Below are 13,551 nucleotides of genomic sequence, written 5' to 3' on the forward strand. Positions count from 1 at the left end.
TTAACTCATATAAATCATTAGCCAACATACTGATATTACATGTGTATTATATATGTATTGTATATTGTCAACAAGATTCAGTAGCAAGAGCTTGATAAAGAAATATCATTTAAAATAATTGAAATAATATAAAATATTTGGGAGTCTACTTACCAGGCCAATTCCAGGAACTATATGAACACAATTACTTTGCAGACAAATAAATTTAGATCTAACCAATTAGAAAAGTATCAACTGCTCTTGAGTAGGCTGAGCTAATAGAATAAAAATGACAATTCTACCTAAACTAATTTACTTATACCAATCAAATTGCCAAAAAAATTGTTTTACACCATTATAAAAAAATAGCAAAATTCAAGGGGAAGATCAAAAGGTCAAGAATATTAAAGGCATTAATGAAAAAAATGCAAAGGAATGTGACAGACTATCAGATCTACAACTATATTAAAAATCATCAATCATCAAAACTATTTGGCACTGGCTAGGAAATAGAGCGGTGGATAAGTGGAATAAATGAGATACACAAGCCACAGTAGTAAAAGGCTATAGAAATCTACAGTCTGATAAACCCAAGGATTCCAATATGTGGGATAAGAACTCACTATTAAAAAAAAGAAAACAAAAAAACTGGTGGGAAAACTGGAAAATAATATGGCAGAAACTCAGTGTAGCCTAACATCTCAAGGACTGGGAGACAGAAGGAGGAAAACAATTTGGGACTCAAATTTTTTTAGAAATAAATGTTAAAAATTGTTTTTATAGGGATCAGCTAAGTAGTGTAGTGGATAGAGAACCAGCCCTGAAGTCAGAAGGACCTGAGTTGAAATCTGGCCGCAGACACTTAACACTTCCTAGCTGTGTGACCCTGGGCAAGTCACTTTAACACCAATTGCCTCAGCAAAAAAAAAAAAAAAAAAAAAAAAAAAAAAAAAATAGTTTTTATATGCAATGAATACCCAAAAGATAGAGAACATTATAAAATGCAAAATAGGTAATACTGATTACATTAATTTAAAAAGGATTATTCTGCACAAACAAAACCAATGAAACCAAGAAGGAGAAAAGATGAAAAACAATTTTTACAGGAACTGTTTCTGGTAAAAAGCCTCATTTCTCAAAATATATAGAACTAAGTCAAATTTGTACTTGTTATTCCCCAATTGATAAATGGCCAAAGGATATGAACAGGCAATTTTCAAATGAAAAAATTAAAAGCTACAAAAAAATGATCGTGATACAAAAAAATGCTCTCAATTACTATTAATTAGAGAAATGCAAACTTTAAAAACTGTGGCACTACCTTATGCCTCTCAGATTGGCTAACACGATAGAAATGACAAATGTTGGAGACTTGGGACACTAATACTGCATTTATGGTGGAGTTGTGATGCTGGAGAGCACTTTGGAACTTTGCCCCAATAGTGATCAAACTGTGCATACCCTTTGATCCAGCAACACCATTACCTGATCTGTATCCTAAAGAGATCATAAAATAGGGAAAAGGACCCTCCCATTTACAAAAATATTTATAGCAATTCTTTTTGTAGTGGCAAAGAACTGGAAATGGAGGCAATGCATATCAGTTAGGGAATGGCTGAACAAGTTCAGTTAGGGAATGGCTGAACAAGTTGTTGCATATAAATGTAGAAGAATTACTCTTAAGTTATAAGAAATGATGAGCAGGAGAATTTTTGAAAAATCTGGAAAGATTAAGTGAAATGAGCAGACCCACAAGAATATTGTATATTGTAAGAGCAGCATAATGTGATCATATCCAGAGAAAACTATGGAGTTTGAGTGCATATTGAAGTAGACTATTTTACTTTTTTTTTTCCTGTGGCTTTTCATTTTTGTTCTGTTTCTTCTTTTATAACATGAGTCTATCTGCATCCAGAGAAATAGATTATAGAATATTATATACTTAGGTGTGTGCATGTGTATATACACATACAAGTGCACACACACATATTCCCACATCGATGCACACACACCTCTATTTGTATCTAATGGGAACCATCTCTAGTGGTTAGGGGTATATAGAAAAAACATTTACACAATAATTTTTTTGCATATTTGAGCATGTAGATTTTTCAGTTTAATGTATAATCATTCTTTATATTGTATTATAGAAATGTTTGTTTTATTACTAAAATATGTAATAATGTTAACAGAAAGGAGGGAAAATTTTTTTTTAATTTTTAAAAAGAATTGTATTGACCACAATGTAGACCATAGGCTTAACACTTTTGTCCTCTGCTACCTTTTTTACTATTCCCAAATTTGAACTCACCTTTCAGAAGCTATTTATCTATTCCTATCAAATACACTATCACCACTCTTCTAGTCATAAATGGTTATAACCTCATTTTCATCCTTGTTGCCTTACTGTCCCTTGCCCTACACATCCAACTAATTATCAAATCTACTTAGTTGTACTTCTATAATATTTCTCTTACATGTCCTGGTCTCTCTACTCCACTCTAATGCTGGCCCTAACTTTAGCTTGGACTACTATAAAAGCAATATATAAGGTGTCTCCAACTTGTCTCTTACCTTCCAATCAATGTCCACATAGCTGCCAAAGTTATCCACTTAATAAATTTCAAAGGTTTCTTATTACTTTTATGATAAAATTTAGACTTGCCTCTAATTGAAGTATCCAGCTTACTAGGTTACCTACCTTCACACAATCTAAAGTTTAGTTAGTTCTTCCTGTGTGTTTGTATGTATACAAACACATGATGCATATACATCATATACATGATTTAGGAATACATTATATACTTCATATACATGCTTCATATACATGATAGGCCCTTTCCCATCTCTATGCTTTAAACAAGCTGTCTTCTATGCTTGAAATGGTCTTTTTTCTTTTTCTCTGCCTCTTATAATTTTTAATTTTTTTTCAAACTCAGCTAAACTACACCTTCAATATGAAAACTTTCCCTGTTCTCTCTAGGTGATTGGTTTTCCTCCCTTGTCCCGATTGTTCCAAATTACTTTTTATTTTTCATATACTTGTCCTAATTGTTCCAAATTACTTTTTATTTTTTATATACTTTTATATCTTTTCATTCTTCCCATGATATAACGTAAACACTATGAAGGCAAAGACAGTTTCATTTCAGTTTTTGTATCCCCCAGTGCTTAGCACAGGGTCTTTCTCATAGTAGTTACTTAAGAAATATTCACTACTTGATTACTACTGATATAAGGTAATTAAATATTAAGAATTTCCTTAAATATTATCAACTTTATGAAAATTCTTAAATACCATGGAGGCACACCACAAAGCAGGAAAGAAACTGTTTCTCTATGTAGTCAAACATTTGCTTTAAAATGTTAGACAAAGCAACAATCAATTTTTTAAAAAGCAACATAAAATTTAAAAGTCATTTTACCATCATACAGAAGTCAAAAATGCTGGTTTACTTCCAGCTAGGTATTGCTGAACAACATCAGATGTGTCTAACTATAAGAATGCTTCCAAAATGTAAGTTGTAATATTACTAGGGTGGGGATTGGGGGAGGGAAGTAAGCCAATAAAAAGATTAAAAAACCCCAAACTAATAAATAAGCAAATAAACTGATGCCCAACTAATAAATAAGCAAATAAATAAACTGCTGTCCGAGGTGATTAGTGAAAAGTATGATTACTTGAGAATTCCTGAAAACCCACTGTGCTCCACATCTTCATGAAGAGAAATGTGAGAATGGAAATAGTCAACTAAATATTTTCTGTAGCAATGTAAATTCTACTCAACAATTTCAGCAGTATTTTAAAACTACTTATGCTTAACCTGGAGAAGAAATGATTCATCTAAAATTTTTCTTTTGAAGCCATTGAAGGGCTATTGAACCAAATTTTGGAATTAAGCAAAAACTTCTTCCAAATGAGAATAATCCTGGGGCAGCTCGGTGGTACAGTAGCTACAGCACCAGCCCTGAAGTTAGGAGGACCAATCAAATCTGATCTCAGACACATAACATTTCTTGGCTGTATGATCCTGGACAAGTCACTTAACCCCAATTGCCTCAGCAAGAGAGAAAGAGAAAGGGGGGCGGGGGGGGAGGGGGAGAGGGAGAGAGGAAGGGAAAGGGAGAAAGAGAGAGGGGGAGAGAGAATCCCAAAAAGGAATACACTATAATGTATTCCTAAAGGTGTTCATACGGAAACTAGAAGGCCACTTGTTGGGAAGTAATACAGTTAGTTCCCCCTGTTCGAAGTGTTGGAGAACACTGATTAGAATTGCCTTCTAATTCTGAAATTCAAGAATTCTAAGATCCTTATACATAACTGAGTATTATAGTTATCTCATTTTATTACCTCATATTGTAAGTTCCATAAGGAACAACATCTTAACACTTTTCGTTTCCCTAAATTTAGCCTGATGTTCTGGACATAGCAAATAATTGATATACTTTTGTGTAACTGAAACTAATTATGAATTAATTGAAAAAATTAAATAGGTGCCAATTATAAAAACATAACACATTGATATATTTGACTTATAAAACCAAAGTTGATAAAAATTACCTGATAGGGAAATTTTAAAGAATATTCCATTCTATATATTATAAAAATATAAGTAATACACAAAGATCCAAACAGTTTAAAGGAAAAGCCTTGGGAAGAAACAAATTATGAAAACCTAAAACAAATTTGTAAAGCGGTATCATGGTTCTTAGTCATACTATAAACTGTAAGTTACTCTTTTCATATCAGAGTTATTACCTGAGTCAGCACATTCAGAGGATTGTGCATTGTCAATTTCCTTCTCTGTTGGCCGTATGTATGACAGAACCCTATAGGGGTCAGTGCATATACAATCATCAAAGGTTCTTTGGCTTCCATTGTTGAACTGGCTCTGCATGTCAGATTTTTCTTGTTCTGTGTATGGTCTCTGGATAATACAGTCAATATCTTTATCCATCCTCCGCTTTCTTCTCTCATTCTAACAAAATCAAAGCAATAGCACTTCTACTATCACAGTGTGTTTAATATAGTTTCAAACATTTTAAGCAGTAAGTTTTAAAATAACCATTGAGAAAAAAAAAGTAAAATTGGAGTCTTTTTAAAATGTTAACATATTTTAAGAAATAAGAGAAAAAACAGAGTCTATACTGATACCATATAATTCAAGAAAATGAAAATAAAATCCTAAGAAGTATGTATCTTTTCTTTCATTATGACAAGTTTGAAAGGCAATTATCTGTTTCATAAAAGACTTTTTAAAACAAAATTTTAGGAAGAAAAGGTTACACATTATAAAAATAAAAACAGATAATTTCAATGTACATAGAATTTAGAAGCTTTAAAACCTAAAAAATAAGCTGCATATATTTTCTCTTTTTAATATATTATCAACCAAGAAATATTATTATAAAAATACAATGTATAACTTCACTATATCAATATTCTTTCTGGATTTCTAACATGGAGAAAAACACACATATGTGTTTAGTATGTGTAAACATAAGTGTATATGTACATATGTGTATATATGTGTGTATGTGTGAATGTAGACATAAATATAACCCATGTTTAATTGTAGCTTACTTGACAGGAGGAGGAGGGAAAGAAAGGAGAGAAAAATAAAGTAAAAAAGTGCATAATAGAGAACAAAAGAAAACTTACCAGGAAGCAAAAAGAAAGATGGACAATTGTGAATACAGTATCTTTTATCATTCATCATCATATATGCTTTCTGAAAATGGACTTCTTGTTACATATTTTGAGAAGTAGAAATTGAAAAAATTCCACCAATTTAGAAAAAAGAAAAGGAGTTTTAAATGGTACAGCTGATAGAGCAAGGACCCTGCAGTCAGGAGGATCTGAGTTCATATCTGACCTCAAACACTTGGTATTTATAGCCATATGACCCAAGTTTACAAAAGCCATCATTTGTGCAAAGTTACTCACACAAAATAAATTTTGTATCAACATATAAAATAAGGCTTAAATTTTTACTCCTGCAATGTTTTCAAATGAACATATTTAACATTAATTAGATTAACTCATGTTACTAAGGCAATTTTTTAATATTCATCTTTGCAAATAGAAATACCATTAAAGAAAATGTAATTAAAGGAATAGAAAATATAGTACTTTGTTATCAGAAGAACTGAATATTCTAGAAAACAAGAAAATTAAAATGTGTGATATCTTCTTCTATAAGCTGCCTTCTCATCTCAGAAAGAAGAGCAACTTGTCAGAATCAATCATTACTTGCCGCCCAATGAGAAACTGTAATGAAGCAATGAGGAGGAGTTTAGATGACAATATGCATAAGCAGAAGAAACAACTTAGTTGTATAAGGGAACAGAAGATTCAGGAGTTGTTGAGATGTGTAAAAGATCATGTAAGCTCTTAGTTCTAGGAGATGTCAAATAGACTCAAACACACATACATACGCATGACTAAGAATGCAATCCATAAATTAAATTCAGTAAAAATTTTAGACAACTGAAAATTATATTCACGAAGGAATATTCAGACATGTGACTGTTTATGGTAATTTAAAACACTTTAAAATGTATTGAGAAAACAATTTGTAAATTCTACAAAGTATTTACATATTATCACAGTAAGATGAGAGCAACAAGACAAAGGGAAAGAAGAGATACAGAATAAATAAAAGAACAATTTTGAAATGTAAGAAACAATGGCAATGATAGTATTTTCATTATGTTCATTCCTTCATTTTGTTTCACTTCATTCTATCTTTTTCTTACAATTATGCTTCCCACCTTGACAGGGAGAGAAACCTATAATTTATTTTATTGGTCTCTCCCACTGAGGAAGGAATTTCTGCCATGGCAGGGCAGCGCCTTCTCTGAAATTACTTAGAAGTGAAGGGACTTGGGCAAAATCCCACAGCAATTCCGTGTCAGAGGTAAGACTCGGTCTTCCTAGCTTTGAAACCAGTTCTCTCTTCCCTTACATCACACTTCCCTGCATAAGGGGAAAAATCATGTTATTCCTCCCCCAGAATCATTAAATGTCTTTTGGCAATTATTTCTTTAGCTTTCCTTCTATGGGCCTCTAAATGCTTTCTTATGAACTTTGGCTAAAACAAAAATTGCATGTCATCATACATACCTCCATGAGTACAGCATTTATTGGTTGAAATGGATTGGCAATAAATGGATCAGAATCGATATCAGAATCAAAGCCGGCAAATTCAGGATGCTCTGTGGCATGTTCTTTTTCCCTCTCTTCTCTGTTAGATAGAGAAGCAAGAAAAAACAATCTCTCACTCAAAAGTTTTAACTCATACATAAATTGTAAATAAGTTACATTTTTAAAAATACAAACAATTTAACATAAAATTACTTGTAATCACATCTAGTCACCTTTCAGGAATTCAAACATTCTTCTAGCCCATTGTGCATTATTATCTCCTTCCTGTTTCCTTACCTTTGAATATGCTGTTCCCCTACATCTTCTCACCAACTCTGCCTCTTAGAAGCCCATCATAAGTTCAAGTAACATCTTCTATGTGAGGCATTTTCTGATTAATTTAATTAGTAGTACTCTCCTAAAATTACTTTGTGTATATCATGTATATACATGTGTAACTGTCATATATATGTGTAGTTAATCATAAGTATTCATAAGCTTTTCTCATGTAAGTTCCTTGAAAATTTAAGGCATTTATTTTGACCTAATAGCTGCTACAGTACCTGACAAATAGTAACATACATTTGTTGATGGACTGATTTTTAAAATTTTTTTAAAATTCTAAGTGCAACTTTGGTGAGAAGGGAAATTCTTTGACTAATTTCCAATCTCATCAAGGTCATGGGTTTTTAATATATAATATAACACACACACACACACACACACACACACACACGCACATTATCTATTCCAAATAAAAATAATTTATGTTTACTAGTTTGTCCATTAAAAATGTCTGCATTAGTATTATAAGTGGTGGCATAGAAGACATAAATAACTTTCTCTCCCAAATCTTATCTTCTCTATAACATAGCTGATGTTTGACATACTAGATAATTATTATTTTTTCTGATCAGTGTTTCCTGTTTTTTTTTCTTAAATATGTTTACATAAACACAGAGTGCATATACACATCTATATATATAATTTACTTGCACAATTAAATGATGGAAAACAAGTAGAAAAAATATACATCATTTGAACTGATATGTTTAAATCACTGACTAATAATTGTACTCCTGTACAATGGTAAATGGACCAACTAAAATTTGCTTGATATGGCAGATAAAATAAAGCAGTATTCCAGATAATTACCACTGTCTCTATTATAAATAGCAAATGATACCATATGTGAAAGATAAGAGTTCCTGAAACAAAATAGTCACTATATAATAAAAGAATATTTTAAAAGTTTATCAGCCCTGGATTTAACCATGACATAATGACAATAAGGATCATAGCTGAAACATTTAAGGCTTATACATACTATTATGAAAAATGACTAATGTAACCTTTCCTGCTGCACCTCAATTTGACCTCATTTTTCAAGGTATTCACTTGGATTCACATGATCAGGTATATCTATGAATATGTTATTAAAAACAGTATTTTGTTTTCCAAATATACTGGAAATATCACTGAAGACTAAATGATAGGAAATGAAAAGTTTTTGTATCACTTATAGATTCACACCTATGTATTGTTAATTAATGGAGACTCTGCCCACCAGAAAGGCCTTTGGAAGAAAGTATGATTGGTTCTGCATGGAAAGCAGGAAAGGAAAAATAAGAGGAATGTTACAGGGAAAGTTCTCTATAGATTTTGGGAGCAAAGAATAAAAATGTTCTGAAAAAAAATACTGATTTCATCCATGTCGGGGGGGTGGGGGAGACGTTCATCAAAATGCTTGCCTAGGAGAGACTCAAAAAAAAAAAATCTCAGGGCATGTAGTTTTTTTTTTTTTTTTTTTTGGATAGAGCTTGTCCAATAAGTGCATTACATCGTGTATTACAAACATACCATCCAAACTTGTAGATACAAAAGATCCATAGAAATAAATTCTCACTCAGTGGCTTCCTTCATAAAGAAAGAGGAAACAATGAATAAAAAAAACAAATATACAGTTCTCCCATAATTTTGGTGTTTCTGATATGAGACATATTTGGTTGTGTTTTTTAATTAGTACCTTTCTTTTCGTAGTTGCCTCACTCGCTCAGCTCGTTCCTGTTTTTCCATTTCCTCAAAAACTTGTTGAGCTTTTGTGTCTCTTTCAACACGTGCTTTTAAACCATCGAAGTCATTGCCAATGCAGTTCAGAAGCCAAAAAAGACCTCTTCTTATAGACTTGTCAATTTTTTTGCCAGTGCCCAACACTGTTGAACAACCTTTCTAAAAAAACAGGGTAAATATGTAAAACTATTTAATGGCAAATGGTAAACACATGAACATTACCTCGACACAAAATATAAGGCATTTACTCATACTAAGAGAGCTGTCTCAAGGTAACTGCACAATATACCCATACAAATCTAAAGTAAAAAAAAAAAAAAAAAAAAAAAAAAAAAAAAAAAAAAAAAAAAGAGAGAGAGAGAGAATATATCTTTTTATTTTAACTTGCATAAAATATACAGTTTACAGGATCACAAATTTAGTCCAAAGTGCTAATTTTGCACATAAGGAAGCTGAGCAGCATAAAGGTTAAGTAACTTCTTCATAATCACATAGCTAGTAAGTGTCTGAGGCAGGATTCAAAACCAGGTTTTCCTGATTCTGAGTCCAGTACTGTATCTACTATATCAGGTTAATTAAATAAGTGTAATATACTTTAAAAACTTCAAAACACAATTTATATGTCAGTTATTATTACTATTATCATCATTAACTTATTTGCACATAAAGGAAATGAAATACAGAAAGTTCTAAAGTTTAATGTTTTAATTTAAAAATTTTAGTAGCTTTAGTAGAACTAAGACTTTGGGGGCACCTTCTATTTTGACAACTTTGATATCACAAATATTATAGTGGATAGATGGTCTAGATGTTTGAAGTTGGTTGTATCAATCTACTGAAATGTGTTAAGATAATATTACAAATTCTATTTACATTTATTTTTTAGTTGAAAAAGAAACTAAGCTTTTTTATCATGTATACACACACAGAGTATTATCACTGGTACCCTCTATAGATCTGGACTATATATCACTCAGGTTTCATGAGCAATATAACTGGGATATCTCAAGGCAAGAGTGGAATTTACATATTATAAAAATTACCTTAAAGTCTCAATATTAATTTTGTAATATCAAGTTTAACTTTACTTTATATGATATGATTACAAGCTCTACACTAATTTAAAAAAAATTATTGTACTGACAGTTTGTAAAAGTTAATTTAATTGAAAATAAATGTTACAGCATTTATCAACACTAATATAGTCAAATTGTAGTGTCATATAGGCTTTTTATATGAATTTCTCTGAAGACTGTGACTTTCCATAAAAATAATTATTCATAAAATAATTAGGAAACAGAATGAGGGCTCAAGAAACTTACCATCTGACAGACACATTTTTGCTCGTTGACCAGTTTGTCTAGAGATAAACATTCTATTAGACATGCTTCTGACAAAGCTCCTTCTTTATCTTGTTTATTTGCCAACCTAGGAAACAAAAATAAAAGATGGCTTTATACAAGCTTATAATCAACTTATTCAAAAAGTCAAGCCATTTAAAAACACCTTTATGTGTATGTATAAGTAAATATATGTGTGTATATGTGTGTGTATGTATTAAGTTTTTATTCATTAACTATGACTTTAAAAAATTCTCTAAGATTTACTTTACTATTTGTAAAGCAAATTCTTAAGAAAATCTTAGAAATTATTTAGTTTATTTGTTCATTATTATTGGGTGTGGAAAAGAAGTCCTTCTCATTTTGAATTTAGCAACAGCCTTCACACCTCAAAGTTATATTGATTTAATGTTCTCTATTTGCTGTATTTAAGTGACCAAAGACCTATGGCTGTGTCTGTGATTATACAGTAATAAAAATGAAGTAGTAAATATTTAAAACATTTTGAAAACTTTAAAACATTACTTGTCCATTGTTATATTTTTCATAGAATCTAATACAATCAACAACAATTAGGTACAAATAAATTTATTTACCTGGGTCAACGTATCACTCCACTAGAATATAAACTCTTGAAATCAAAAACCATTATTTTGTCTCTTGTGTTCCAAGGGCCTAGCAAGTGATAATATTCATATGTTGAACTGCATGTTAATAAGTGGGAATGCAAGAAAAAAAAACAACTCCATATCTATGACCCTGCCAAATTATACTGTATTAGAAATTATATTTGCGATAGATCAAGATTGCTAATGGTCCTAGTTAATAATTATTGTCATTTATATAATGTTTTAATATTTACCAAAAACTTCATACTTACTCATTTGAGCCTTACCACAACCCTGGCAAGTAGATATCACAGATAATATTATTCAACACTCAGCAACATTTCATGACTCACCTATGGTTATATAGCAAGTGTCAAAGGTAGGATTAGAACAAATGTCTTCCTAATCCCAAGTTTAGCATATTATTCGATACACTACAATGTTAAGACATATTTAAGATCTTTTGGTTTGCCTAGGTGCATCATTCTTTCTGATATACATCCCACAAAAATATCTACAGAATTACATTATAGAGCTTTCTGTCATTTAAAGTATTCTTTTTCACCCTTTAAAACAAAATATAATTGGTATATTCTGAAATAAATGTCATGAATTATTTAAATCTCTGTGTCAAGAATCAATTTTTTGAGTTGTGTATACAACATTCCCTCCCCTTTCAGAATTTTATTTTGTAATAAGCATACAACAACAACAAATATCTGAACTTAATATAACATTAACTGAATATTAAGCTTCTAATGATCTCTCTTATCCTTCTCTTAATGTGTACTTTAGTAAATTCTTGGAAAAAATACCCAGAAAATTAATATGAACAGAAATTCAAACACATATAAAAATTCATGATGCTTTCAGGCAAGAATTAAAACAATTAACACAATTTTATTTAAAAGGAAAAAAGATTGTCTTTAAAACTAAGAAAAAAATCCTCGTATGGTATTCATGACATAAGGAATGATATAAAAGGATATGACATAAGGAATGATATAAAAGGATGAGCAATTTCTCCTATTTGGTAGTAGTGTGTTCAATGAAGAATCTCAATAATTCACAAAAAAATCTTTAAATGTACAGTCAAAATCTTTCAATAATTCAATAAGAGTGCAACTAAAAGGATTCATGTTTTCCTTCCTAATTGCTTATTTAAATCCAGTAGTTCTTAAAAGCTTTCAGCATGGTGTTTCCTAGACTTTTAAGAGTAGTACTACCATTAAGCAATACATTACTACCTACTTAATTTCCTCATTGAAAGATAACCACTACTTAAAGGAGAAGAAAAATAAATTTATTAAAAATGCTTTCATATGATAGAAAATATTCAGGAATTGAAAAAATAACAAATTAGTAATTCATGATAGTCAAATCATGATTAATTCCATAAAACTTTATTAAGTAACTACTCTGTATGGATTATCATGTTAAGGTTTAGGAAAGATACAACATTTAAGTAATGCATGGACTCTGCCCTTTAAGGAATTTATTTAATCTGGTAGGAGTATAGAACATTTATAGATCATTATAAAGCATATATATATATATATATATACATATATATATATATATATATGGGTGTGTATAGATAGATCGCCTAAGAGGAAAGAAAGAAGGAAAGGAAGGGAGAAGAAGGGAGAAAAAGGAAAAAAAAAGTAAAGAAAAAAAAAATCCATCAACTTCAGTGTTGAAGGAAAGCTTCATGGATGACACATTTCAGTTTTGCTTTAAAGAATTCAAAGGTCACATTTCTAAAACATAGAGAATTGACTCAAATTTATAAGAATACAAGCCATTCCCCAATTGATAAATGGGCAAAAGATATAAACAGGCAATTTTCAGATAAAGAAATTTAAACCATTTCTAATCATAGGAAAAAAAAATTCTCTAAATTCCTCTTGATCAGAGAAATGCAAATTAAGACAACAGGAAAAGATAATGAATAATGTTGGAAGGGATATGGGAAAAACTGTTGTTTATGGAGTTGTGAACTGAGCCAACCATTCTAAACTAATTGTTCTAAAGAACAATTTGGAACTATATGCAAAGGGCTATCAAACTGTGTATATCCTTTGATTCAGCAGTGTTTCTACTAGGATTATATCCCAAAGAAATCTTAAAGGCGGGAAAGGGACCCACATGTGCAAAAATGTTTGTAGCAGCCCTTTTTGTAGTGGCAAGAAACTGGAAACTGAGTGAGTGCCCATCAGTTGGAGATGGCTGAATAAATTATGGCATATGATTGTTATGGAATATTACTGTTCTGTAAGAAACAATCAGCAGGATGATTTCAGAAAGGCCTGGAGAAAATCACATGAATTGATGCTAAGTGAAATGAACAGAACTAGGAGATCATTGTATACGGCAACAAGATTATACAATAATCAATTCTGATGGA

General features: G+C 30.9%; 1 protein-coding gene across 2 annotated transcripts in view; it reads right to left on the reverse strand.

Moving 5' to 3' along the window:
• ARL13B (ADP ribosylation factor like GTPase 13B) overlaps nucleotides 1-13,551 on the reverse strand; it is a 92,656-nt gene that overhangs the window by 35,961 nt on the left and 43,144 nt on the right. For both annotated transcript variants that reach the window (XM_051967649.1, XM_051967650.1), the window contains exons 4-7: nucleotides 10,519-10,624; nucleotides 9,153-9,355; nucleotides 7,106-7,226; nucleotides 4,739-4,958 (exon numbers count right to left, since the gene is read on the reverse strand). In XM_051967649.1, coding sequence (XP_051823609.1) covers nucleotides 4,739-4,958; nucleotides 7,106-7,226; nucleotides 9,153-9,355; nucleotides 10,519-10,624 — 650 coding nt within the window. The remainder of the gene's footprint in view (nucleotides 1-4,738; nucleotides 4,959-7,105; nucleotides 7,227-9,152; nucleotides 9,356-10,518; nucleotides 10,625-13,551) is intronic.

The sequence above is a fragment of the Antechinus flavipes genome, chromosome 6, assembly GCF_016432865.1.
Source record: "Antechinus flavipes isolate AdamAnt ecotype Samford, QLD, Australia chromosome 6, AdamAnt_v2, whole genome shotgun sequence".
Taxonomy (NCBI): domain Eukaryota; kingdom Metazoa; phylum Chordata; class Mammalia; order Dasyuromorphia; family Dasyuridae; genus Antechinus; species Antechinus flavipes.